The sequence below is a fragment of the Protobothrops mucrosquamatus genome, unplaced genomic scaffold (assembly GCF_001527695.2).
Source record: "Protobothrops mucrosquamatus isolate PMUCROS unplaced genomic scaffold, P.Mucros_1.0 scaffold1501, whole genome shotgun sequence".
In the NCBI taxonomy this organism is placed as follows: domain Eukaryota; kingdom Metazoa; phylum Chordata; class Lepidosauria; order Squamata; family Viperidae; genus Protobothrops; species Protobothrops mucrosquamatus.
In genome coordinates this window covers 415,559-443,486 of record NW_015387675.1, presented here as the reverse complement: position 1 = coordinate 443,486, position 27,928 = coordinate 415,559, and the positions used below count along the sequence as shown (strand labels likewise).

At 40.2% G+C, this 27,928-nt stretch overlaps 3 protein-coding genes and 1 long non-coding RNA gene across 4 annotated transcripts in view; 2 read left to right on the top strand and 2 right to left on the bottom strand.

The window, feature by feature from the left end:
- The first annotated feature begins 107 nt into the window (after positions 1 to 107).
- SYF2 (SYF2 pre-mRNA splicing factor) lies at positions 108 to 6,658 on the top strand. Its single transcript, XM_015822252.1, has 7 exons — positions 108 to 172; positions 1,526 to 1,627; positions 2,734 to 2,859; positions 3,593 to 3,710; positions 4,584 to 4,674; positions 5,372 to 5,470; positions 5,906 to 6,658. The coding sequence occupies exons 1-7, from the start codon at positions 131 to 133 to the stop codon at positions 6,069 to 6,071; spliced, it is 744 nt and encodes a 247-aa protein (XP_015677738.1). The 5' UTR covers positions 108 to 130; the 3' UTR covers positions 6,072 to 6,658.
- Positions 6,659 to 9,253: 2,595 nt separating this feature from the next.
- Positions 9,254 to 12,471, bottom strand: LOC107293115. The gene is made up of 3 exons (XR_001549012.1): positions 12,056 to 12,471; positions 10,997 to 11,051; positions 9,254 to 10,067 (listed from the first exon to the last, which is right to left on the bottom strand). It is a non-coding gene; the product is annotated as an uncharacterized LOC107293115 (long non-coding RNA).
- An 892-nt stretch (positions 12,472 to 13,363) lies between these two features.
- TMEM50A (transmembrane protein 50A) lies at positions 13,364 to 21,466 on the top strand. Its single transcript, XM_015822251.1, has 7 exons — positions 13,364 to 13,510; positions 15,297 to 15,409; positions 15,741 to 15,853; positions 17,138 to 17,205; positions 17,875 to 17,967; positions 18,788 to 18,857; positions 21,028 to 21,466. Exons 2-7 carry the CDS (start codon positions 15,317 to 15,319, stop codon positions 21,071 to 21,073), a joined length of 483 nt encoding a protein of 160 aa, XP_015677737.1. The 5' UTR covers positions 13,364 to 13,510; positions 15,297 to 15,316; the 3' UTR covers positions 21,074 to 21,466.
- A 471-nt stretch (positions 21,467 to 21,937) lies between these two features.
- The window catches only part of LOC107293113 (RH-like protein), a 26,305-nt gene continuing 20,314 nt past the window's right edge, over positions 21,938 to 27,928 (bottom strand). Inside the window, exons 5-10 of the mRNA XM_015822250.1 lie at positions 27,193 to 27,359; positions 26,141 to 26,278; positions 25,332 to 25,462; positions 23,344 to 23,423; positions 22,743 to 22,816; positions 21,938 to 22,310 (exon numbers count right to left, since the gene is read on the bottom strand). Coding sequence (XP_015677736.1) covers positions 22,284 to 22,310; positions 22,743 to 22,816; positions 23,344 to 23,423; positions 25,332 to 25,462; positions 26,141 to 26,278; positions 27,193 to 27,359 — 617 coding nt within the window. The 3' untranslated portion in view covers positions 21,938 to 22,283. The remainder of the gene's footprint in view (positions 22,311 to 22,742; positions 22,817 to 23,343; positions 23,424 to 25,331; positions 25,463 to 26,140; positions 26,279 to 27,192; positions 27,360 to 27,928) is intronic.

Sequence of the window (27,928 nt, the reverse complement as noted above, 5' to 3'; positions counted from 1 at the left end):
CCTGCTGGAACGTCAACGATTTTTATCCCCCTCGAGGGACTGAGGTCTGTTTTCATTCGCGTCCTCAGTGACATCACGAGGCGGGAGGCGGAAACCGGAAGTGCTCGATATTTACCAAGACGACGAGAAGATGGCGGCTGCTGTGGATATAGGAGCGTCTACGGATGGGACGGTGAGAGATGAGGGTTGCTAGAAGAGTGACAGGAGCTCGTTTTAGGCCTGACCGCTGGACTTAACTGGACTGCAACCGAAAGCTTCAGTCCAGCACACCGCCCGAGGTGCCGCGTTGGGGGAAGGTTGTTTGTATCTCGGGAAGTAAGACATTTGGTTTGGCCGGATTTGCTGCTCTGAATCGGAGGCAGGGATGGGGAACCTGGGCTGAACTACAACTCCCAACATCCTCAGCCAATGTATGTGCGGCCTTGCTGTGAGCTGCAATTCAGCAATGCCTAGAAGACCACTATCTTTGTAGAAAAGAGATCGGTCAGAGCAGAGGGTGGGAAGAGTTAATGGCAGGAAGAGGGATGAGAGAGAGGATCTCATTCTTTCTTGCTTTGTTAATAATATAGGGTGTATAGGTAAATCCTGGAAGTATACGTTTAGAATATTCTACAAATTATCAGAAACTCCATTTCGGTTGAGAAAAGCCTTTTACGTGTAGCCTCATCCCTTCTCCTCTTGCATGTTAAAATATTTTGCTCATTGATTGGGACTCATCAAGTTGTTTTTGAATCCTAGCAACCGCATAGATTTTGTCTATGATTGGTCTGTAATCTGTCCTTTCAAGTCTCCACTTCATCAACCATTGTAACTGGATCTATCCATCTTGCTGCTGGTTGTCCTCTTCCTCTTTTCCCTTTCATATTATTTTTATATATATTCTATAAATATAATACTACACAATCTATAATTATTATTGACATTGTATTGTTGAGAGATAATGATGGAGTGGGTTTTGATAAACCACTCCATCATCCTTCATCCCTTTATTTTAATTGTAATGGGGAGAGATAGTTTACTATGAAAGTTTTTTTTTCTCTTCTGATAGTTAAAGCTCAAGACAATAATTATACTTCAAAAGCCTCTGTCTTGAACTTTTTGATCTCTTAGAAAATACAGAATTAGATGTTATCAGTTCCTGAGTGACAAAATTAGACACATCTTGGTAATGGTTTTAGACCAGTACAAATAAGACAATAACAGCAGTGAAAATAATAAAAAATAATTGATCCCATTTATTCACTAAGTCAGATCCCAAAAATGTCAGGCTCATATGCCAACCATGGGCTAAAATGTAAGAAGCAGTAGAACCAATCCATAACTAGTGAGCTCTGTCAATTAAAAGATAATGTAGCTAAAATCAGTATGGTAACAAAAGAGAGCAAGTATAACATGTGTTTAACTAATGCTTCATTTAGTATGTGATCCTGATTGTGAAGCTGCTTTTTATATGTAGTGTGTTGTATAACCACTTATCTCAATCCCAGATTTATTTTCTTTTACATACATGTGGGGGACATTCCAGATGGTTTCCAACACTTCAGACAGTCCAGTGATAGCTGAAGAAGCTGCTGACCAAAAGAGAGAAGAACGGCTTAGAAAATTCCGAGAGCTTCATTTGAAAAGGGTAAGGTCACTTTGTGACTTTTGGATTCAAGTCCCAGAATAGTAAATCTGTTGGGTCATATCCTTGTGAGACCCAATTATACTATAGAGCACAGTGTACAAAATTTATGGGGCAACAATTCAGCATGCAAGATAGAAAATGGATTGAAGAGAGTAAGGGAAAAAAAAATAAGTTGGTTGTTGTTCAGAATATAAAATTTGTAATAGTTTTTTTATTTTAATTCTGTTTGCTGCCCAGAGTTACTTGTTGAGGTATATAAATGGGATAAATAATTAAATAAAATATGAAATAAATAGATCTGTATTTGGTGCAATCTTAGCGCTGGGAATAGGACTCAGCCATGGAAACTGATCTTCTGAGATGCTACATACCTGCATCTTTTCACGATTGCTGAAAGTGAAAATAATAGGCTGACTTTATATTTTGGGAAGTGCGTTGTCAGTATCTTGACCAATTAGGGGGATCCTTGGAATCACTAGCCATAAATGAATGTTTTTATGTTACCAAAGCTGAGGAGTGATGTTACAGGTAGTCCCTGGTTGAAGAAAGAGATCCTAAATTCATCTTGCGTATGTAAGTCAGAACTTGTACTTACAAACCAACTGCTTATTCCTAAAAATGGCAGATGGCATTATCCTTCCTGGAGCCAATGAATCACTAAAACTGCACTTTCAGGAACCACTGTAAACAGGCTGTATATTAAAAACACACAACTTTAGCAATTCATCAGCTCAAGGAGAACTTCATTCACCATTTTTAGTAATAGGCAGCCTTTTCTTATCTGAGGGTTGTCCTTAAATCATGATGTTCTTTGCCTGGGTAATGCTTGTTGTATTAGGTTAAAATAATTGACAGTAAGAGCCAGAACAATTACTATTATGCAGTAACAGTCCATCAGTAAGCAAATTAAGAAGCCTCTGGTGCAGGATCTGTTTTTCATTTTTTATCCGCATTGCCATGAGAATTTAGCATTCACTGGCAGAGTATTTCTTATTATTGGTAAAGTTTGTTGCTTTGTTAATTTTGTTGCTGCTTATCCCTGATTTGTTGCTATTTGCTAATGTATCAATCACTGATACATGGGAGATGTTATCTATTTTTAAAAGAATGAAGCCCGCAAGTTAAATCATCAGGAAGTTGTGGAAGAAGATAAAAGGCTGAAGTTACCAACCAATTGGGAGGCAAAAAAGGCTCGCTTAGAATGGGAACTGAAAGTGGAAGAAAAAAAAAAGGTAAACAAGCAAATAATATGACATGTACCTTTAAGCCAATTAGAAAACTACATCTCTGGGTTCCATTCTACAAAAGGCCCACAGCTAAAAAAAAAAAAAAGTCCCTATAGTTACTACTTTTTCACTGGGTTATATTAGAAATGATAGATACAGTACTTACACCATTGCTGGAAAATACTGGCATCCAAATATAGTCCTTCTGCATTCGTGTGCAAAACATGTGATATAATTAATAACTTTTAAAATAATTCTATAAAGATATCTTTATGTTTTAAATGGAAGGGCTGATGTAGTTTGTCAAAGACCAGAATTCTGTTATTATTCAAAAAATGAGATTTCATAACCGTTCACCAAACAAGAGTAAAACCACAGCTTACATAAAACTTTTTAAAATTTCTAGTATAATATTAGGATGCATCTGTGATTTCAAGAAAACTGTTTTTCTTTAGTGTCATATGCTTGCATCAGCCTACCCAGTGAGTATTTGGATTAAGCAGGATTTAAGCAAGGGATTTCATAATTCTTTTGTCAGGATCTTCTAGAACACTCTCGGAAGAGGTTGGAATTATTATGGATAGAGATAGACCTATCAAAGAAAAATCAACAGCAGATCACATATAATTCCTTATAAAATTAATTTTATAAAGAAATATAAAATTTTGGAACAGCCCACAGAGGAACATTTTTGAGGATCTGTGTTTTAAATTATTAAAATGAGTTTACTGTGCACTAGGACTGTCTGGTGAAAGGGGAAGATTACGAGAGAGTAAAGCTGCTAGAAATAAGTGCAGAAGATGCAGAACGCTTTGAGAGGAAAAGGAGGAAGAAAAATCCTGATCTTGGGTTTTCAGGTAGGGGGAAATGATCCTTCCTGTTTTCAAATACATGCGGAATAAAAATAAAGTTATATGCAGGGGTTCTTCCTGTAGTACCTGGCCCTGTGGGAAGGGGATCATAAAACATTTTCAAAATTGTTCATGGTTACGCAACCAAAGTAGGAACATTGTCAAAACTCCTGTTTGTCATGGGTGAGTTCAAACTGAGAGCAAAAGTCAGAGGTATTTGTCAATCAAAGCAGCTGTATTTATTATCTATTATTCTTCATCTTTATGTAATTGAAGACTCAATCATCCAGGCCAAAAATATTTAAATAAAGATTAAATCATGGCAACTGGACCAAAGTTTATAAAACGGAGACATTTTATAAGTGAAGTCACTTCTTCAGTCAAAATGAAAAATTTGGGGTTAGGCATAGAGTCAGAGAGTGGTTGGAATGTACTAACTCTGCCATACTGACTGCAGGGGGGGTTCTCCCCAAAATGAAATGCAATATGAAGAGCGTTATTTACATATTGCATTTCATTTTGGGGAGAAACTCCCAGCAGTCAGTCTGGCAGAGTTAGTACATTTATTATTTATTTATTTATTTATTATTTTAATTTATATACATTCCAACGACTCTTTGACTCTATACCTAACCTAACCCAAAAAAATTTCATTTTGACTGAAGACGTTACTTGGATGAGTAACGAAACATCTCAGCTTAATAAACTTTGATCCAGTTGCTATGATTTAACCTTTTTAGATATTCTTCATCTTTGTTCCTGAGAAAGGGGCTACACAAACTTATTTATCATTGCGGAGGGAATCACAGTATTGATGAGATAGGTTGCCCTGTCTGGTAAACGTTTATTGTTCACTAAGCTAATTTCTTTGCTCTATAGACTATGCAGCTGCTCAACTACGCCAGTATCAGCGGTTGACCAGGCAAATTAAACCTGACCTGGAAAAGTATGACAAATTAAGAGGAGAAAGGCAAGTATTTTGTTTCACAGTATTTTTTTTATTGTTACGTAGTAGAAGGGTCTGGAATGAATATTTTCAAATGAGATCATTCTGAATTAGAGTATAGGTAGTCCATGACTTAGGACGGTAATTGAGCCCTCAATTTTGGTCATAAGTTATGATGGTTATAAACCAGGCTACCATGTGATTGTGCACATTGCATTGCGAATGCCACAGTTGTTAAACAAACCCATTGTTTACTACGGGGTGGTTTTTGCTGGAAATTAAAAATGGCAAAAATGTAAACGTCCCATGACCACAGGACCCTGCAAACATCCATAAATGTGGCTGGTTGCCCAAAATGTGGCCATGTAAAGTGTGTATTTGTGTGTATGAGGTTGATGAATCTGGGTGTAAGTAGCTTTTTCAGGATACATTATCATTTTGAACGGACACTAAATGACCAGTCATAAGTCAAGGACTACCTGTAAATAATTTTGCACAGCTGGTGTGAAAGTAGAGAGGAAATGTTCCATCTACCTTGTTCAATTTTGGTTAAAGAGAATGAGAAAAGTGGAAAAGATTATAGATATGGAATCAGAGTAGATTTTTAATCAGCGCTACCGTAAACGGGTCAGATTGTTTGATATTTTTTATCCCAAATTCCTGAGCTAGAGAAATTTCACAAAGACATTACTGTTAACATTTTCTCCTTTCTCTCCTTTAGTGGTGAAGATTTTTTCCCAACTTCAAATAGTTTACTCCATGGAACTCATGTGCCCTCCAAAGAAGGTGTTGATAAAATGGTTACAGATCTTGAAAAACAGTAAGTGCCCATATTCGTAATGAACTGCATGTTTAAATGTATTAAGCAGCTTGTATATGTGTTTGTCATAGACCTCCTGCTGAAGTTTTATTTCAGATTGCATTATTTAAGGACATTCTACGTATAGAGCCCATGTCGTTTTCTTTCCTATTAACTTTTCAAATAATATAATTATCGGGCAAGGCTTTAAATTGCTTTGCCCCTTTTAAATGATTCTAAGTAACCATATTAAGTATAGAACCCAGAGATTGATTTGCTTTGGAGTGGATTAATGAAATGAAGTTTTTTTTATTCCCCTTGACCCCATTAGTTGAATATACAAGAAAGAAAATTCTATTACTGTCTCAAATGAAGAACATCCAATATCTCATTAAAACATGAATTCAAGATGTAAGCTATAAGAACATAGGCTGAATATTTGGGTTTCTCTTTCAGAATCCAGAAACGCGAAAAATACAGCCGGAGACGCTCTTACAATGACGATGCAGATATTGACTACATTAATGAGCGGAATGCCAAATTCAATAAAAAGGCTGAGAGGTTCTACGGGAAATACACTGCAGAAATTAAACAGAATTTGGAAAGAGGAACAGCTGTGTAAACTGAACAGTTCAGGAGGCTGGCCTTGCCTTCTGCATCTGGCTTCTGTAAAACCTTCATGTGTAAAATACGCTTTGCAAACATGTTCTAATGCTAGAATGAAATTTGCCCACGTATATTACTCCTCCTCTCAAAGAAGGGCATGTTAGAAAAGTTAACTATTATGTAAATGTAGAAAACCAAACTATTTGAAGTTAGCGTTAGTGAGCCAATTATTTCATTTTTTGTTTTTAACGAAGATGAGAATGTTGAATCACAAATCCAGATTATTTTAATGTACCTGTGAAATTTGAAAACCATTACAATTGTGTTAATCGATATATTAATTTTGGTAGTTTGATTAAACTAAGAGCCGTAGCATATAAGGCTGTTTTTAAAACACTCTTGATATGTTTGCTTAATGAGCATCTACTTTATAATGCAATTAGTGGGGAGCCCCCAAAAGTAATGAAATATAATTCAGACGGATGTGCGAAACGCATCCAAGTAGTCTTGGCTATTGTACACAAAAAAAGGCTGGGTTAGAAAACTCCCTCTAAATATTATTTATCTTTAGAAATGGGTGTAATATTGTTTGTACAGGTGGTCCTCAACATATGACTGCTTGTTCAGAGATCTCCATAGTGCCCCACTCCTCCACCCTTCCCAACACCCACTTGCTACCCTTGCTGACTAACCTGCTTCCCAGTGCCCACCCACGGCACCTTTTCATCTCACGATCCTTATTTGGTACTCAACTCTTCTCACTTAATGACCCTTGCAGTAATTAGTTACAGCAGCAACGAAGACTGCTGCCGCTAAGTGACGCAGTCATGTGATACCATGCTTCATGACTGTGTCATTTAGTACTGGCAATTCCAGTCCACTTAACCATAGTAACCCAAGGATACTTTATAACAAATTAAGTCCGTTTCATCAAAAGATGCCAGTTTTATTATTCTGTTACATCAGGCGTCAGATGTGACCAAATGGTCAATTGTGCCTGGGTTAGTGGTGGCAAATACTTTCCCCAACAATTGGCTGTTGTTCAGGGTTAACTCTTTCCTTTTAGGACTTGCAAGTTGATGTGGCCATGTAAATGTCTTTAATGCTCAGCTCTTAATCCAACTCTCAAAATCTGTAAAATGGCATTGAAGCTTTTCCTCGTTAACAAAAGTTCTTGTGCTTGTTGGAATTAGGTGCTGCCTCAGTGTGCTCGCTGCTTTTCTGGTTGGTGCCAGCTGAGCTAGGCAGGAATCCCACCAGCATATGGTAGCTTCTGGTCCTGGCAATTGAGATAACCCTCTTGGCCTGGCTGAAATTGCTGCCTAGAATTGGTACATTCCTGAAAAATCTGGGCTGTGGTTCAATTTGCTAGACAGTGTGGATGCTAGTTAGGAAACTCTTAAGTGGGGGATGAATGAGTCCATTTCCTCTGGATTTTCAAGGGCTGTATATCCAACGATCAGTTGTTAGTGGTTAACATAATACTATATTACTATAATGAGTCTACTGCATTTGGAGTTAGTTCCCAAACTGACGGCGGTACAGAAGACTTGGTTGATGCAGTCTGAGTACTGTCAAAAGTGGTGGTTCTGGCTTGCCTTTACAGAGCTTGAGGCTAGGTTCCTCTATCTTGGCTTCCTGCTTGCATTCTGTCAATAGAATCTTACATCTAGTGCAGGGGTAGGCAACCTGGGCTCTTTTATGACTCGTGGACTTCAACTCCCAGAATTCCTGAGCCAGCTATGCTGAGGGGAGAGGTTTCCAAGCTGAGCCATGCTGGCTCAGGAATTCTGGGAGATGAAGTCCATGAGTCATTAAAGAGCCCAGGTTGCCTACCCCTGATCTAGTCCAAGAGAAGGTCTACTCCTGCTCTGGGGCAAGAGAAAATAATTCAGCCCTGTGTAAGAGTTTGGGAAGACCTTTAAAGGCTCCTGAAGGCAGATAAACTCAAACTCTTCCACTTTAAAGAGGAAAGCTTCCCAACATAAAGAGCTTGATCACAACATTGCCTATGGGTTTGTTAATTTTCCAAGATTAATTATGAAAATTTGGGGAAGTCACGAGGATGTGCTCACATGGTTAGAGATAAATGTTTTGGTAACCTTTTTTGGTATCTACCTTGATATCTATAAAATATCACAATTATTAATTTAGAAGGCATCAATTTTACCTGTGACCATATAGGGTTCTGCTCAAGTAAAGTGCAGAGTTGTAAAAGCTTTCAACACTTAAAACTTCTTTGCAGAAAGTTTTCTGTCTTTCTCTCAATGAAGAATATATTTAAATATAGCAGCTTCAATAAAATAACTCAAGAAGTTCTCCAATTTACAACCCACTCAAGAGCATTTTTAATTTAGTATTACTGCATTTCTTTACTAGAAATGTCGTCTCCAGACAATGTATTAATAGCTTGAATCTTATACTTACTTACCAAGGGCAACCATATACAGGACAAAGCTATTAATTTTCATTTTAATCTAACAAAGAGAAGATTTCCAGCCTCATACTTTCTTTCAGTACCATCTTGAACTGCCAGTATCACTTAAGCAGATGACACTAAATTTGTAGATATGCCTTATTTGGTTACTTGCAAGCAAAAACAACTCCAAAAATGGTTAATGTTCATTTTGCCCCTTTAAACTCCCTGAAAACATGTGGACTGATCTGGATGTTTGAAGTGGTACTTCTGATACATTATACTTCTGCTCTTTTAAGGTACCCATTTTACCCTTTAACACAAAAGCAGACCGAATAATTCAAACTCAGCCTGTTCCAGGGGTGGCAAACATTCCAGGAAGCTCACCAATAGTTTATGGTTAATCTATCCCTGTATCCATATACTGCTTGAGTGTTTTAGATTTCAGATAACAGAATCTAATCAAATATGTGATTTGCTAAAATAGCTATTTTTGCATGTCTTGTTCCTTTGAATAAAACAGTACAATTCCACAGAATAATCAAAAGTTTATATAAATTCTTTACTATTACAGATTTTTATGAAAATTGCGGAAAATATGCAACTTGTATAAATTCATCCTTCATTAATTTTGAATGCCATTTTTTCTTGATTATTGTAATGTTATACAGTTCAAAATATTTGGCCAATAATTCAACAATTAAACTGTAATTTGAAGGCAGATACCTAACAATATTCACACAATTGCAAGGCTTCTTATGTATTTATTTCTTTTTCCAAGATTTGCCATTATTTATAAGGTACACTGTAAGATGCTTCAAATACTGCCATTTTCATATCTGGACAAAGAATTTTGATATACTTTCTTCACAACCCAAGATTTTTTCCCCCCCTTAAATACCTTTTTCTGTCAAGAGAAGAGGGCTTTTATTGCGAGACGGTTTCTCCACCTTCTATAACAAGGGTGTCAAACTGCCAGCCCAGATGCATCATGCCAAAACCACGCCCACCCCATTGCTGGCAATGGGGAAAAGGTCGCAATACATCACGTGACATCGCAAGTTTGACACCCATGTTCTATAAGTTTCCAGACATATGGTTCTTCCAAACCTATAGTATCCTCAGCTTCTTGATCTACCTGAGGAGTAAGACCTGTGATAGTATGATCTAATAGGAGATCTGCTCCGTGATCAATATCTTGGCCGTGAGTGAGGATGTCTTCTGTAATATCTAAGATGGTATCTTTCCTGGTATCCGTAATTGTGTGATCTTGATCAACTCCTGGAATAAGATCTTGAGTATCCTCTGGATGTCTGAAAACAATTACTTTTAGCATGTGATCTTGATCTGCTTCTTGATCTACTCCAGATGAAATACTTGAAGTAGAACTTGAACTGTAAGATGAATCACTAGAAGATACTGAGGAGGATCGCCTGCTACAGCTGCTCCTTGAACATAACCGAGATCTCCCTTTAGGTGAGCTCAGAGTAAAGTCATCCATGAATCCTGTCATCTCATCTGTCTTCTTGCTCACTTTCTGCTTCTCAGAAATTTTAGAACATGTCCCTTCTGTTGTCTGCTGTCCAATCCCGATTACTTTAGATAAAAAAAAATGTCTTAGAAAACCACAATACTGTAAACTTAAATTTCTCCTCCTACTTATGTCTTTCTGACCTGCCTTAATTCATATTCCATTTTATAACAATCACTAGAACTATTTTCCAACTTTACTCAAATTCCTAACAATAATCAAGTATTTAGGAGACAAGCCTAAGCAATTTACTCAGACATCTATTTCGCTGCTAACACAAAACAGCAGGATTAGAATTCTTTTAACAATGTGCCCACAAAGATTAAGAGTCTATCCGCATTTAGTCAAAATGCAGCTGTTACATAACAGCCATTTTAGCAACACACATTATTGCTATGGAGTCCATCCTGCTATAAACACAACTCCAAGTCTTTCCTTCTATACATCTGTTCCTTTTTTCCTTATTTCCAGTTTCATCATTGTTAATAAATTTGCTGCACATTTAGAAAGATTGTACCCTGCTGTTTTCTTCTATCTCAGTGGTTCTCAACCTGTGGGTCGGGACCCCATTTGGGGTCGATCAACCATTTCACGGGGGTCGCCAAGCAAGGCTGTCTGCCATTTTTTTCCCCTTTTCCGGCGGGTGCCTTACCTCCCTTGGGCTGGGCCAGCTGGTGGTCGGCCTGCTCCATCTCTGCCGCTTGCCAGCTACGCCTCGGCCGGCGCAGGGGGCGGAGCCACGCATGCGTGGCGCTCCCGGGCAGGGAAAGTCCTCGACTTACGACTGGTTGGGTAGTCCTCGACTTACGACCGGTTTAGTCCTCGACTTACGACCGGTTTAGTCCTCGACTTACGATCGGTTAGGGTCGCGGCATTAAAAAGGTTGAGAACCACTGTTCTATCTCATAACCACCAATTACAGAATTTCAGACTACAAATATCCTAGCTATAAAACATTAACTCAACCATACACCAATTCATAGTTTAAAGTTACCATCAAGCGCTACGGAAATCTCTTCTTGCAACTTCCAATGATTTGGTGAGGACTCCTGCAAAAAATCAAGTGAACAACTAGATCAATCTCTTCCTAATGCAAATATTAGTATTTTACCTAGTAACATCAGAGATTTATTTCATAGTAATTTGAAATGAAATGCACTGTAAAATCGCACTGACAAAGTAAGCATTCAAGCACACCTTCAGGTACTATAATCAATAGGGGGGGGAGTCAATTGCGTTCAGTCAGAGAAGTCATGATGATCCAGCTACAATATTCAAACTAAATCATCAAATTAAAAAGCTATCAAAATTTGCATAGTATATCAAGCCATGTTAATCACTCTGGCTTAATTTTCACAATACTGAACCACAAAGCAACCATGAGCTATATGCAAACCCAGTCAGCACAAAATTTCACATACGGTTCAGTATTAAACTTTTGGCTAGATGAATATGGTTCTTAATTTCTCTGTGTTCAGGTATAGCTTACAGAGTGCTTAATCCTTAGAATTTAACCATTTCCCCTTCTTGCCCGCAGGTTAGCAATACTTTACCTAACCCTATCTTTGGTTATTGTAAATATACTCAATGCCTTTGGTTATTATTTTAAACGCATTAGGAAAAAAAGAACCAAGACCAGAAGGACGAGTTTTAAAAAACAAAAAAGGGTAGACTGCACTGTTACAAACGTAATCCAATGCTCCGTCAAGTTTATAGCCAATTAAAGGGAGGGCTGCAACAAATGAAAGATAGGGGAAAAATTAAGACATTTGTTTAACTACAAATTAAGAAAAAAAATCCGTAATTTGCCCATTAAAACCTGGTAGCAGCAGAAATTAGGTCCAATTTCTGTATAAACCAAAGCGATTTGCACTCATCTTTACCAAAACGAAACAGGCTTGATACGGGATTTCCAAATAAAAAAATTCAGAACCGAACTGGATCTTACGGCCATTGACGAATACAGAAGAATTTTACAAAACAACGCAAAAAAAGGTGGGATTTGCGGGTTAGATTTCAACGAAGGGAAAACCCAATGCAGATTTCTACACACCTCGAGCAGCTTCGGCCGATTTTTGTAGACCAGGCTGGCCAAAGGGAAGCCCAGGGCAAGCTGACCTCGCCCCTGCCATCAACAACAGGCAACAACTAAGGGGCGAGCTCTCTTCGGCCTTCCAACGCGACCATCTTAAGGCCCCGAAAGTCGCGCCCTGCATTCCCAGGCCCTGCGGCGTCTTCGAGTGAGGTGGAGACCCGACACCTCCATCAGGGGTAGCGTTAATCTCATGCGGGGGGAAGTGCGGTTAAATCAGGATTAACGTCGTGTGAACGTAGCCTTCGTGGCGAGTTAATATTACGCATACATAAAAAAAACCCGAACAGGACTTCCTGGCTCCGCGGAGGTCCCTGAGGGGAGAGCTCGGCTTCGTTAGTCACTGCCATTTTAGAGCAAAGTAGATCGAGGAAAGGCTTGAAAATACACTCCAAATTCCTCACGCTAACGATGAAATAGGTAAAAACCCCGCTCGCGACTCCTCAGGAGGCGCCACCGCCAAGCAGACCCTCTCCTGCGAGGGCCGGACTCCGACAGAGGGCCGACTCCGACAGAAGGAACCAGAATAGCTTAGCGAAGCGCTCCGGTAAAGCGCGCGATTGCTAAATATTCATGGCGCTACTGCGCAAGCGTACTACAGGGTGGGCGGGGCCTATGTGTTCCTCATATAGCTGGGGTCTACCACCTTGACAACTTTAAGACTTGTGGACTTCAACTCCCAGAATTCCTGAGCCAGCACGGCTCAGCTTGGAAACCTCTCCCTTTCCCCTCAGCGTGGCTGGCTCAGGAATTCTGGGAGTTGAAGTCCACCAGTCATAAAAGAGCCAAGGTTGCCTACCTCTATCCTAGGGAATTCGTCCCACGGAATTAGAAATCGGGAATCTTTCAGGAACATTCTCATGAACCTCGCCGTAGCACGAAAATGTTAAACGTTCTGACATTCAGTTCTTAGGCTAAACCGACTGGTCCAAGCACATGTATCATCGGCGTCATTCTTAAGCGTAAAAAGCATTGGCGGGGGTAACAGCCACCTCTTTTAAACATGCCACAATTTTGCCTCCCACGCTAGATTTGGCCCTCGACATAACCGAACAGTCTTCGATTTTTAAAAAGACTCAAAACACGCCCATCACCAACGGACTCCGTTTTCGGCAGCGCGCCTGCGCCAGCCTTGCAGCCGGGCTGTCAAATCGATCCCGCCGCTTGGCGGCGCATGCGCAGCCCCAAAGCCCTGTTTCAAGCGGAATGACTAGAAAGCTTGCGCCTACGTACGAGCGGGCGAGCCGAGTTTGCGCTTGCGCAGAAAAAGGCATCCTGAATGCGGCCTTTCTAGCATACGGGTTCTTGAGCCGGCCCCGCTTTTGTTTATCTCGGGGTGAAGGCGGGGTTAGCGCTGGCGACGCCCGCAGTCAGCTGAGCGCGTGCCGGCTACCTTTCCAAGGCGCTTGAGGGGCGGTAAGTGAGGAGGGGACCCCGCGGCCCTCAGCGAAGACTCTCGATCTGCCCGAGAGGGTCGCAGCCCGGTGCTAGCGCTGGCCGGCGTGGGTTGTATGGCAGACTGGAGAACCGCGGGTCGCCCGAGCGATTTCCCCCCAGAAGCAGGGCCTGCGTGTTTGGAGAGCCGTTCTCACGACACGCTTAACTCGGGGACTGAATGAATCCCCTTGGGAGGGGGGGGTTCGACTGCTGCGTCGGCGTCGGCCCAATGGCTGACTGGGGAATTCTGGGAGTTGAAGTCCACATACCTCTAAACGAGATTAGATTACAAAACATTGGTATATATTCTATTGGGCGACCCCAAACGGTGTGGAAATGTTTATGGTTCAGTAACTGGGATTTCCAGGTATATGTAATTGTGATTGATTTAGCAAGGGGATTTATTTTTATTTTATTTTTTTTTAATTGGCCTGACATATAAAAACTATACTAAAATGTGGCTGGCAGGTTTATAACGATGTATGTTGTGTGGACCTAGAGCAGTGGGTTAATTGAATTAAACAGGATGTGTGAGTGGTGCTCTTCTTGTGGTAGGAAATGGGAGTATTTTATCCACACAATAAAACCAGTATAGAAAAGTAAGAACTATTTCAATAGAACCCAAATATGCTTTTTCAAAAGGCAGGTGGATTTTGTTTTTCTTTGAAGATGTTTCGCTTCTCATCCAAAAAGCTTCTTCAGTTGCCTTTTGAAAAAGCACCTTTGGGACATCCATGACTGAATTACTGAGAATCTCCATTGACATTTCAGTGTAACAGTCAAGACTGTTTCAGTAGTCTTCATTGCTATGCCTTTGGTACTGTCCATGGGGTTTTTCATGGCAAAGATACTGGAGTGGGTTGCCGTTGTCCATGGGGTCGCGATGGGTCGGACACAACTTCGCAACTAACAACAACAAATTGCTATGCATCTGGAGCAGGGGTAGATCCCTGGCTCAGGAATTCTGGGAGTTGAAGTCCACGAGTCATAAAAGAGCCAAGGTTGCCTACTCCTGATCTGGAGCAACTTAATTTTGACCTGTGAATACTGTACAGTTCACCAACTGGGGTACTGAAGTTTCCTTGTCAAAGGATGTTTGAAAAGAAGCTCTGGTTGGCATTAGAGTTTTGTATTTGTTGAAACGTAGCCATTTTGTTGATATGAAGGCCAAACTTCGTGTTCATTTGGAATAACTTCCACTGCATTAAGCAGAAGTGATTTTCTGAAGAGTATGTATTTGCACACTTACTTAGGCGAAGGAATTTTTATCCTGAGTTTGCTGAAAATCTCTCTAGTAAAGGAAGTTGTAAATGGGATATTTTCAATTGTGTGATTGTCTGCTTTTGTTAAGAAAAGCAATTTGCTGATGATAAACATTTGCTTAACAGCATATTTTATAGTCAAATGCATCTAGATCAGGGGTCTTCAAACTTGGCCCTTTTATGACTTGTGGACTTCAATTCCCAGAATTCCTCAGCCAGCGTGCCTGGCTAAGGAATTCTGGGAGTTGAAGTCCACAAGTCATAAAAGGGCCAAGTTTGAAGACCCCTGATCTAGAGACTTAACAGAGCACAGCTGAGATATGTGTTTCAGCACCTCTGGATCTCTCTGTGTATGTGTATGGCTAAAGGTATCTGTCAACATTTTTATATGCATCTTGGATTCTAACACTTTGAAAGCAGTAAATACTGTTGGCACATTTTAAAAAATAATGCATTTAAAATGAAACCAGAGAAAGAAAAATTACATTCATTTTCTTGCCTAGGTTTTTCAGAGGATTAAAATATGTCTGGGTTCCTTGAAAATGTTAGATGCTCCGAGTGTGTTGACTGGGGAGAAAAGCGAAATACAATAGCATCTATCGCAGCTGGTGTGCTGGTGTGTATGTTTAATTCTTATTTGTATACTAACATGCCTTACAATATTAGATAATATAAAAATCTTTATTGTTATACTATGAATATTTGACATGCATAATATGAAAGAATCCATAAGTCAACCTTGAAATTTATTAATTCAGTAAATTTAGAATGCAGCTTATCTTTTAACGTTCTTCTGTAAAAGTATTGTTATTTGGGGCCAATAAAGTGTTTGTGCTTATTGTAATCTTTTCTCATTGTCTCTCAAATATTATTATTTTAATGTCTATTAGAGTAGTGATAAAAGATGAGCATTGTGTTGGTGATGCTGATAATGGAAATGTGTTCAGTTTTTTACAGGGTGGTGGATTATAATAGATGCAGCTGTCAAATATCCAGGTTCAGCAGAGTTCAATCATTCATACCATGCTTGTGGAGTTATAGCTACGGTTGCATTCTTAATGTAAGTAATATTTCCATCCCAGTGTTAAAAATATTTCTTTAAGAATTTATTTGAAATATATGTTCAAATCTAATACCTGATATTCAACATCTAATTCAGTGATGGCGAACCTTTTAGAGACCGAGTGCCCAAACTGCAACCCAAAACCCACTTATGCATCGTCGAGTGCCGGGTGGGTGTGGCCCATTGGCTGGGTGTGGCCAATTGGGTGGGCGGGGCCAATTGGGTGGGCATGGCTGTGGCGGTAACAGCAGACTGGGTGGGACTAAAAAGTTCAATCAATCAATTCCAACTTTGCAAGATCTTTTTTTTTCCCGCGAGACGTTGAAATTGACTGATTGAACCTTTTTTTTTTTTTGCACACGTGGCGGAGGCCTAAAGTGAAAAGGTTTTATAAAACCCAGCTGAAGGCCTAGGACTGGGGCGACGGCACGCGTGACCACAGAGAGGGCTCAGTGCCGCCTCTGGCACCCGTGCCATAGGTTCACCACCACTGATCTAATTGAATGTTCTGTAGTTTAATCAGACTGAATACACATTCCATTTAACCAAGCCCTAGGTTTATTTTGTTATGGGATACAGCTACCTTAGGGCAGAGGTAGGCAACCTTGGCTCTTTTATGACTCGTGGACTTCAACTCCCAGAATTCCTGAGCCAGCATGAGGGAAACTTTGGCCCCTTCATGACTCGTGGACTTCAACTCCCAGAATTCCTGAGCCAGCATGAGGGAAACTTTGGCCCCTTCGTGACTCGTGGACTTCAACTCCCAGAATTCCTGAGCCAGCATGGCTCAGCTTGGAAATCTCTCCCTTTCCCCTCAGCATGGCTGGCTCAGGAATTCTGGGAGTTGAAGTCCATGAGACATAAAAGAGTCAAGGTTGCCTATCCCTGCATTAGGGTAAATGATTTTTATGGGTAACGGGCTGAGACTGCTTGGAGTTTAGGTAGAACATCAGGAAGGCTACATACTGCCCATGTTGTCCCAGTTTCAGATGAAAATTCCTCCTTGGGGACCACATTGCCATAGTATTGAAAAATTGGGCTCAGAAGTGCCTGAAGGCTGACTTGTGTCGTGAAAATGCCAGATGGCATTAACAAGTTTTTGCCTTCACCCTTCTTCCTTTTGCAACATAGGGATAATAATTCTGCTCTGCCTCGTGCTGTTACTGCAAGAAAGGCAACAATAAAGTGCAAAGTTAAAGAACATTTCAGACACTTTGAAAGGCCATCGGTTACTGAATTTTCAACACTCATGCCAAATTCAATTCTGTGTTGTTTGTGTAGGATCAATGCCGTCTCCAACGGTCAGGTGCGTGGGGACAGTTACAGTGAAGGGTGCCTTGGGCAAACAGGTAAACATATTTTTCCTCTTATTGTTTATAGCAAAATTGAAAGAAAACTTTTTTTAAAAAAATAAATGCTGTGACAGCCTCTTTCCCATCTATTTAAAAATTCAACTTTTGTCATGGATGAGAAGTAACAGCCTTCCTTTATTCTGTTCGTTTAGCAAGTTGGAGTATAATATTCCTAACTTTACAGAGAAAATTCAGTTACATTTTGAAATGATGCATCTGCCATTTTATTTTCTCATATATTTTTTGAGACCCAATTCTCCTATCTTAGCAATTTATGCTAAGGTCCAATTGATTTAAAGACCATGGTTTTGTTCCCTGTGCTTCTGGGAAAATAACTGTTTTTAAAATGGATTCCAGTAGCTGTTTTGATTATGCAGAGGATTGGAGATAGATCTTCCCAGCCCAGTATTAGATTCTCAAAATAAGCTTTTAAGGAGGTGCAGTGGAAAATGTTTGTTTTCCTAAAGGGATGTGTTTGAAAACATAATGTATGACAATTGCACATTGGGGGGGGGGGACAATACATTTTTAGGGTTTTGATCATAGAATATTCCGAACATTCCCTAGGTGTTACCATTCAAGCAAGAAAATCTGTTTGTGTCATGTATGAAAAATGTTGAATTAGTTTATTTTGAAAATAATGTGGTTATCTTTGTGCACATTAAGGTGCCCGCATCTGGCTGTTCATCGGTTTTATGTTGGCATTTGGATCCCTGATTGCATCAATGTGGGTTCTCTTTGGAGGCTATGTTATTAATGGTAAGAAAACTGCACGTGAAATATTGTTCAATTTTAGTCTTCTCTGGAAAAGGACTGTATCTTTTTTCTCTTGTGTCAAGTCTGATAAAATTCCATTGGAAATAAGAAATCACGGCATTGTTTAAAGCTCTTCTCTTATATAGTTCTTTCCTAGAGGCTCAACACAGTTATATTACCACTGTCTTTTTCTTTAAATTTTTTAGGCTGTGTTCACACAGACAAGAAATCTAATATACTTATAGCATAAACCACAATGCGCTAAGTTTTAAATATACACAAATCATATTGTGCTTTAATATTATATGAACATGGCTTCGGAGAATCCTGAGTTGTGAAAGCTCGTTCTTAACATCGTTGTAGAAACTACTGTATATAAAAAATATATTCTTTAGAATGTGATCATAGACATGTTTACACTCTTCCCAAGCAGAATGAGGTTTGCTTTGAGGAAGATTATTTGTATTCCATCTTTCTACCATTTCCACATGTATTTGCTGGTTTATTTTTCAGTGTGTAATTACTTAACTGTAGTTTGAAATAGACTGCTTTGAACAATATTTTAATTGTCAAAAAGCTAGCAAAAATATTTTGCGAATCATTTGATCATGACAGAAAAACAGTATCAAATTTTGCAAGTAAATAAATTCCTAAATAAACTGTTGGATACATTCCTAAAAACTGCTTGCCAGATTCTGATAAGAATGGCACCATCAAAAGCTATCTCTTAATGCTTTCAGCATTCAGAAAATAAACTACACTGGTGTGGGAAGATGCTAATAATAAACTTCAGGAGTCTGATAAAATAATTCTTTTTCCACAGACAAACCAGACAAGCCACCGGTTTATCCAGGAATCGCAGTCTTCTTTCAAAATGCTTTTATTTTCTTTGGGTAAGAATGCTTTCCATTCTTTATTTGGATTTATTATGTACATTATTATGCTCATCTATTATTTATTATGATAATCTATTATATCAACCTGGATATTTTGGGAAGTCCTGTGTAAGTGGTTATTAAAACAGGTTGGAGGCAGTGGTAAAAATGAACCAGTTTACAATACTGATATAAATTTTAGCAGAGATGTGTGGGAATATTACCATAAAACTTAAAAAATTGCAAAACTTTAAAAAAGATTTATTTGGGATATTTGTATCTTTTTGTTCTCTTTTACGCTGATTAAAATAACAAAACGCGTACTGAGCCAACAAAAACTAATCATAAAAATATATTTATAGACTGCCTTTTATTGAGATACATAACAACCAACTTAATTAAAACATCGTAATGTCAAAGCTGGCCAGTAAATATGAATCTTTACTCAATAAAAGTATAAAAGCATAAATAAACAAATCAAATAATACTATCAAACAAGAACCAGCCACAGAATATGGTAAAATAAGGTTTTTCCAAAGTTATGCTAAGAACATATTTTCGTATATTAATAAAATTGAAGCTTAGGTTGCCCCTTACGTCCTTCGTCTGAAATAATATTCAATCTGATTCAGGACAAGACTGTTCCCCTTTGTCTTTTCCTAGAGAAAAGCATCTAAAGAAGTTTTAAAGATAAAGATACCTTACATGCCTAAGAAATCCTTATTTGTCCAAAGAAATGGGGGTGATGCTTGATTTTGGAAATGAGAGAGATTTGTGCCAACAATAAAAGAGGTTTTTTTTTTACAAGCACACACCAAACTTGGCTATTTTACTAACTCTGCTGCACATCCATATTTCAGGTATATAAGCCATAGCAAAAAGAAACAGTGCAAATTATTGACCCTACAGATAGCATTTAGAGACGCAGTTGGACTGAGCATGCCGGAAAGAGTGCTGGCTTCACACTTTCCTTACACTAAGCTTTTTTTTAAAATTTTTATTAATAATACAAAATTAAAAACACATTGGACATAGATATGACGTCACTGGTTCCATACATCTTCCAACATTTTACAATAGTATTAGTACTCATATAGACATATAGTTTTTGAACTTTGCTCACTGGGTTCATCATACAATACATTTGACGGTGGAAAAGCAAGCTTTGGGATCGCGTGTTTCCTTTGGGGAAAAAAATGGGGGGGGGGGCATTTCTGCCAGTCAATATTATAGGCCAGTGATGGCGAACCTTTTAGAGACTGAGTGCCCAAACTGCAAGCCAAAACCCACTTATGCATCGTCGGGTGCCGGGTGGGTGTGGCCCATTGGGGGTGTGGCCCATTGGCTGGGCGTGTCTTGGGTGGGCGTGGCTGCAGTGGTAACGGCAGACTGGGTGGGACTAAAAAGTTCCAAATCAATTCCAACTTTGCAAGATCTTTTTTTTCCCGCGAGTTGAAATTGATTGAACTTTTTTTTTTTTTTTGCACACGGCAGCGGAGGCCTAAAGCGAAAAGGTTTTATAAAACCCAGCTGAAGGCCTAGGACTGGGGCGACGACACGCATGCCCACAGAGAGGGCTCTAAGTGCCGCCTCTGGCACCCGTGCCATAGGTTCGCCATCACTGTTATAGGCCATAAAATTTCCCCAAGTTTATCTGTGTAATATGATTTTACCATCATGGTCTCTTTTCTGGCCTTTATTTCTTTCTCACACTGGTTTGCCTTTCAGCAGTCAGAACATTGTGTCAAACTGGTGGCCTGCGGGCTGGATGCGTCAGGCCATGCCCACCCCGGCTCCACAAAGGCACAAAAACGTCACAATACATCATGTGACGCGATCGAGTGTGACACCCGTGCCTTATGGAGTCTCTTTGCCTGGAAAACAGTGTTTCTCAACCTCATCCTCTTTTTAAGATGCTTGGACTTCAGCTCCCAGAATTCCCCAGCAAGCACACTGGCTAGGGAATTCTGGGAGTTGAAGTTCACACATCTTAAGTGCTGAAGTTGAGAAGCATTTCTGCAAAGTATGAACAGTATATTAATGGCACAGCAAAGCAAAGGAACGATTGAAATGAACAGGGGCTATATTAATCTCTGACTGAAGGACATCTTTTCTCTTCTGCTTTTTTTTAATACGTATGAGGGTCCTGACCTCCATGTAGCTAATAATTTGTCTCTCTTTCTAACAGCGGTCTGGTATTTAAATTTGGTCGCACTGAGGACTTGTGGCAATAAGTGATGTGGAGCATCTCACCTGCTATTTTTTAATCGCCATTTTGTAATATATTAGTGCTCTGCTATCGGCCAAGAAGAAAACGGTCCGCATTTTTAAATCATGATACAGTTCCATTTTTGTTCCCTTCAGACTTTTCTACTCTTGGCTTTTTGACGTTAAATATCGTAGCCTGCAATTAAGCTGAGATGGAAGAGGAACTCTTACCTCTTACTGAATGTTTTTGTTATACCTTAATATTAATGTATCTTTTACCGTCCCTTTATTCGGGGGTATAAGTGCTGTTTTTTTTTAATGTGAAATATGTGACTGACAGCATACGTGGAATGCTTGTATGTGAAGGTTATTATGTGCATAAAAATGTAATGGAAATATACTGTTAATTGTATTTCCAAGGTGACTTTCTTCTTGCAGATTCTTGCAACGTTTTGGGAATTTTAGCAAAAGCTTATCCATCATGGAAGACTAACCTTTTCCTCAGATACACGCCCTGTCTTCCCTGCACGCTGTGGTTTTCCAACATATCTGGGAGGTGCTCTTTGCAGAAGGCTGTGCAAGAAATTTCCAGTGCAGCCTTCTGGCTTTGCAGGGAAGTCAATTCTCCATTGTGGAAAGGAATAAGTAGTCTGGTTTGTCCATTGGGTTAACTAATATTTTTTTTAATCAAAGCCCTCTTGACACAGGATGCTGAGCCAAACCTAAACAAACCATATGATGGCTTAGAGCAGGGGTAGGCAACCTTGGCTTAGAGCATCATATGCCGACCCATGGGCCGGATGCGTCACGCGGAAGCCACACCCACCCCAGCTCCAGCAAGGGGAAAAAATCACGATACGTCGCGACACGTCACGTGACGCGGCGAGTTTGACACCCCCGGCTTAGAGTAATACATGAACTCCATGATTGTGAAACGCACTGTATATAAACACAGAATGGTGTGACCTGACTCAGTTTCACATATAATATTTAATCTTCACCTTCCACTCAACATTATTTATGCATTTTAGAAGCCTAGAATGTAAAAAGCACCATTTTTTAAAAAGAAGCACTGACATATTAATTTTAGCCTTACAAGCAAGTATTTTATACGAAACGCTTACCAAATATTCTGGCAATTTTAATAAAGCAAATAAGTCTCTTTTCATGCATTTTTGTGGGATCAGAGAGAAAGTCTCTTAGCTATGTAGCTTGCTGCCCTCCTGAAGATTGTGTTCAGAATCCAACAGCTAAATGGGGGAACTAGATATGAGAAAAATAAGATATTTTTTTAAAATACTGTTTTCTATCTCAGTAATGCACTCTTAAATGCAACTACTAATTAGGGTGAGTTTACATATGGTGGAGAGTTGGTTCTGCCAAAGTGTGAGATATATACAAATCTTGTTTGCTTAACCAAAGTTACTGAATCCCCCTAGGTGGCTAATTAATCTGGTTAGACATAAGCTGTAGCTTACAAACCAAAATTACTAGGTTTCCACAAAACATTAACACCAAATTGAGCAAATTACATTCAAATGGGATCCGATTCTAGAACATCCAAAACAGTGAGAAATATGTAGAGTGGTTGTAACATGTTCATATTACATGTATTCATCAATGAGAAAGATTTGGGTTCTACACTTTTAAATATAGTAGCGTTCATTATGATAACACTGTAAAATATAATCCTACCTCCCAATAAGCTTGATCATCAAAGTATTTTGTTACAGGAGGTGCTTTCCATAATTTGCAAGTTAAAATGAGACCTATAAAAAAAATTGAAACCAGACCTGCATTGAAAATCTGAACATCTGCAATACATTTCTACAGTTTATCACTGTTAATGATACCCAGCTAAATCATTTTGGGTCTTGTTATCTGTTTTACTTTAAAGAACCGTGTAAACTTCCCTGACTGTTTTATTGAACTTGTGCCAGCATATGTGGGGGCTGTTGGGTGAACGTTGGCAGTGCTTACAAAGACAATTGTTCTGACCAGCTAATTGCTTTGCCTCCGTTCGGGGCCCTGGGTCATCATCACACTTGGTGTGACCCTCCGCAGTGCTAGCAGCCCCATTTATGGAGGGCGCATGCTCACGGCCCCGTTCACACGTATGCGCGCACAGAGCTACATTTGGGTGTGAGCATGCGCGCGTAAAGGTGTCTGCCCCTCCCTTTCCCACTGGGCTGCCAACCCAGAAAGTTGGTGACCCCTGTTGTAAAGGTTGGACAATCTTGGAGGATAATTGCAGACCCAATAAAACACTTGTAATTGACGATTTTGGGATACTGACCTGTAATCAGACCACCGAACAGACTGAGGCATAGGCTCATGCTGAGTGCACCAACTTCAATTAACGCTGAATAACCAAATCTGTAATTGATCATAAAGGCAAAGAAGCATTCAAAAGTCAAGAAGGGAAATGAAAGACGCCTTCTGTTTTCTAAATAGGGACTCTTGCTAGTCTTTACAAACTGTTTCATTAATTTCTAAACTTACTTTCTTTCTTAAGGACACTGTTTCATACCTCCTGCATGCTGGGTGTGGAGCACCCAGGAGTTCTGGAGGTCTTGAATATTTCCCTAGAGCTGCTTAAACTGAGTGTCCCCTGAAACATACTTAATTCTACTGCAGCTGTGCAAAGATAATGGAAGTCAGTCCTAGTGGGTCAGCTATCTTGTAGGGGAAATCAAAACTCAATAAAATAATGTCAAAAAACAAGAACATATATGAGCTCCCAAGTCACTTTTCCAAAACTTTAAGGTAGTTCTGGGCTTGTGAAAATAGAGTGACTGGCTAAGTCACCTAAGGACTTCCATGTTTGAGAAGGAAGTTATACAGGGTAGTCCTCGACTTACAACAGTTCATTTAGTGACCGTTCAAAGTTACAATGACACTGAAAAATGTGACTTATGACCATTTTTCACAGTTATGGCCTTTGCAACATCCCTGTGTTCCTGTGATCAAAATTCAGATGCTTGGCAACTGGTTCATATTTATGACCGGTGCCGTGTCCCTGGGTTATGTAATCAGCTTTTGCAACCATTTGGCAAGCAAAATCCATGGGGAAGCCAGATTCACTTAACAATCGGATTACTAACTTACCAACTGCAGTGATTCACGTAATAACTGTGGCAAGGTTGTAGAATGGGGCAAAACTCACTTAACAAATGTCTCACTTAACAACATACATTGTGGGCTCGATTGTGGTCGTTAAGTCGAAAATTGCCTGTATTTGAGTCTTTACAGACTGATCCAAGATGGCAATAAGAATTAAATCTCACAGGGTCAGCCCAAGAACAACGTAGACCAGGGGTGTCAAACTGCCCAGTATTGGAAAAATGAAAATTTACCATCTGAAGAGATCATAATTAAGAAAATTTTAGAATGTGCGGAAATGGACAGATTAACCTTAGAGATTAAAGAGAAGGAAGATTCAGTTTACTTTAGAATACGGGATAATTTTTACCAATGGTTAGGAAAACGAACTAGTGAGAAATGATTGTGATATTTAATGGCGAATATATTTTAATAAGATGAAGGATATGTATTGATTCACTGATATTGTTTATGATTATTGTTTCTCATCTATACTATAGCTATTTACTGTTATACCAATTACTGCTATTGAACATATGTACCCGGACAATAGTCTGTTTGCTAAAGCTTGAAAATGTTAATGGGGGTAACCCCATTGTTGTTCCTATTCCTGTTCCAACCCCAACTCCAACCCCGACCCCTATCCCGAACCCCAATTCCCATACTGATCCCATCCCCTCCCCAACTTTATAAAATTCAATAAAACTTTATATTAAAAAAAATTGCTGTCCTGCGGGCCGGGTGCATCGTACTGAAACCGCGCCCACCCCATTGCGGCAATGGAAAAAAAGTCACAATACATTGTGACACGTCACGTGACATTGCGAGTTTGACACTCCTGATGTAAACTAATCCAGCCAGAGTTCAGTTCTTTCTATGCTTATATCCAATAAACAGAATCTTGCCAGACTAAACCAATACTATTCTCACCCTAATGGATATACCCTGAGAGGGATCCTGACTCTGTTCCAATCCAGCTCCAGGCTGTGCTACTACTTGTCCTGCCCTCCTCCTTGGAATGTCTCCCCCCCTTCCTGGGAAACTATCATTTCACTACAGTCCATCACACCTCTGCAGGCCTCCTCACTCACATGATTATACAACATGTAAGCTGACTCTGATTATCAACCAAGGATTCTTAAAATTGATCAAGGGTAATACAAACTGACAGATTCGGCTTACACTGAGAGGTTCTTGCGGTGGCTTGCTAGGATGAGAACAACGTGGATTATCCCTCCAAGCAAACTGGGCAGGCCAAAAGTGTAATGAACACCACAAGTATCACGGATTTTGAGGGCTGGATCCAAATGTCCCTGAGTTTGATAGGAAGAGGAATGTAGAAAAGGCAAGCACACAATGAGGTTTTTGTACTAGAAGTTACAACCATCAGTGTTTATGTATAAACATATAGCCTATCCCAGTGGTGGCGAACCTATGGCAAGGGTGCCAGAGGCGGCACTCAGAGCCCTCTCTGCGGGCACGCGCACTGTCTCCCCAGTCCTAGGTCTTCAGCTGGGTTTTATAAAACCTTTTCGCTTTAGGCCTTCGCCGCCATGTGCAAAAAAAAAAAAAAGGTTCAATCAATCAATCAATTTCAACTTCTCGCGGGGAAAAAAAAGATCTCGCAAAGTTGAAATAGCTTGATTGAACTTTTTAGTCCCACCCAGTCTGCCATTACCACTGCAGCCACACCCACCCAATGGGCCACACCCACCTGGCACCCGTCAATACATAAGTGGGTTTTGGGTTGCAGTTTGGGCACTCGGTCTCTAAAAGGTTCGCCATCACTGGCCTATCCTCTTATTATTTTTTAACAGCCCCAAGGTAGGGCTTTAAACAGAACTGTCTGCATGCCTCTTTCCACAGAAATGTGGAATGCGGAGGCCTTGGCCTCATGGACTGTATGAGCCTCTTCATAACTATGGAGAAGACTAGCACACGTTGCTTGTTCCATGACCAGCAATGAAAAGGTATAAAACAGGGAGGGTTACCTGTAACCAGGCTGTGCCAAGGACAGAAACTGTGCCTGCTGCCAGACCCAAAACCATTGCAATCCAAGGCTGTTGGATGTCGGAAGCGGAGAAACCAAGAGCAATCCCACCTGCCAGTGTAGCATTCTGGATGTGAGCCTGGACAACAACAACAACAAAAAAAAAGAAATCGAAACCTGGGTTAAACTGGGTGGCTGCTTTCTGTTCATGAAAGGCAAAATAGCCTTGGAGTCTCTTGAACCAGGATTTTATTTATGTACTCATTTGCCTTTCCAGGAGGTCCAGGTTCTACAGATGGTTTCTCCCTTTATCTTTGTGAAGGAATGTAGACTGGGCCTAAGGGAATGGGGAAGGAATGAGTGAATCATTAAGAGGGGGACTTGTATGATATACTCCTGAGAAAGAGGAAAGAAACTCAAAATAATCACAACCTAATTATCTATCCTCGCTCATTTTAAACCAGGGGTCTTCAAACTTGGCCCTTTTATGACTTGTGGACTTGAAAAATACGGCATACTCCATTTAATCCTCCAGGGAAAGATGGAAGGCAAACGAGGTCCAGGCAGAAGAAGAACATCGTGGCTTCAAAATCTAAGGGACTGGTTTGGACAAAACTCAGCAGCACTTTTATCAGTGGCTGCTGATAAAAACAGGATCGCCAACATGATCGCCAACGTCCAATAACGGATATGGCACAAGAAGAAGGACTTCAACTCCCAGAATTCCTTAGCCAGGCACACTGGCTGAGGAATTCTGGGAATTGAAGTCCACAAGTCATAAAAGGGCCACGTTTGAAGACCCCCTGTTTTAAACCAACGTTTCTCAACCTAAGCAACTGTAAGACACATGGACTTCAACTCCCAGAATTCTGAGAGTTGAAGTCCACATGTCTTAAAGTTGCTTAGGTTGAGAAACACAGTTCTAAACCAAGGTTGTGCAACCTGACCCTGTCAAGACCCACTGGGACGGCCACTTCTCGCCTCAACATTTGGAGGGCCACAGGATCAAGAACATGGCTCTTCTGATGGAGAAAGCAAGCGCTTCTGTCTCACCATGCTGAGTTTTCCATTCCTGCTGGTTGCCACCGAGAGCGAAAAAGCGGCAATGGTACTTGTGGCCATCACAAAGTAGGTGTTGTAGATGGCAGTCCATTTTTTGTCTTCTTCCTCAATCAGGGCAGAATTGAAGCTGGGCCACAAGACCCAGAGAAAGAGAGTACCTGGTAAACCACAAAGGAGAAAAATGGTTAAACTCTCAAACCCAACAGAGCTCCAGTTTTCAGCAGTATGGGAGGAGAACCATTGCTAGTCTATGCTACTATTGAGCAAGGGGGTACCTTGCTCAATACTAGTAACTGTGAGAGGGACCTCGGAGTCTTAGTGGACAATCCCTTAGATATGAGCCAGCAGTGTTCTGCAGCTGCCAAATAGGCCAACACAGTGCTGGGCTGCATTAACAGGGATAGAATCAAGATCACGTGAAGTACTAATACTACTTTACAATGCCTTGGTAAGGCCACACTTGGAATACTGCATCCAGTTTTGGTCACCGCGATGTAAAAAAGATGCTGAAACTCTAGAAAGAGTACAGAGAAGAGCAACAAAGATGATTAGGGGACTGGAGGCTAAAACATATAAGGAAAGGCTGCTGGAATTGGGTCTGTCTAGTTTAATGAAGAGAAGGACGAGGGGGGACATGATAGCAGTATTCCAATATCTCAGGGGCTGCCCCAAAGAAGAGGGAGTCAAGCTATTCCCCAAAGCGCCTGAAGGCAGGACAAGAAGCAAC

Coding starts and splice junctions, on each gene's coding strand:
- SYF2 (XM_015822252.1), top strand. CDS start 131: ATGGCGGCTGCTGTGGATATAGGAGCGTCTACGGATGGGACG. Junction 2,860..3,592: donor AAGTGGAAGAAAAAAAAAAG/GTAAACAAGCAA, acceptor ACTGTGCACTAG/GACTGTCTGGTGAAAGGGGA. Junction 4,675..5,371: donor GACAAATTAAGAGGAGAAAG/GCAAGTATTTTG, acceptor TCTCTCCTTTAG/TGGTGAAGATTTTTTCCCAA.
- TMEM50A (XM_015822251.1), top strand. CDS start 15,317: ATGTCTGGGTTCCTTGAAAATGTTAGATGCTCCGAGTGTGTTGACTGG. Junction 15,854..17,137: donor GCTACGGTTGCATTCTTAAT/GTAAGTAATATT, acceptor TTGTTTGTGTAG/GATCAATGCCGTCTCCAACG. Junction 18,858..21,027: donor AATGCTTTTATTTTCTTTGG/GTAAGAATGCTT, acceptor TCTTTCTAACAG/CGGTCTGGTATTTAAATTTG.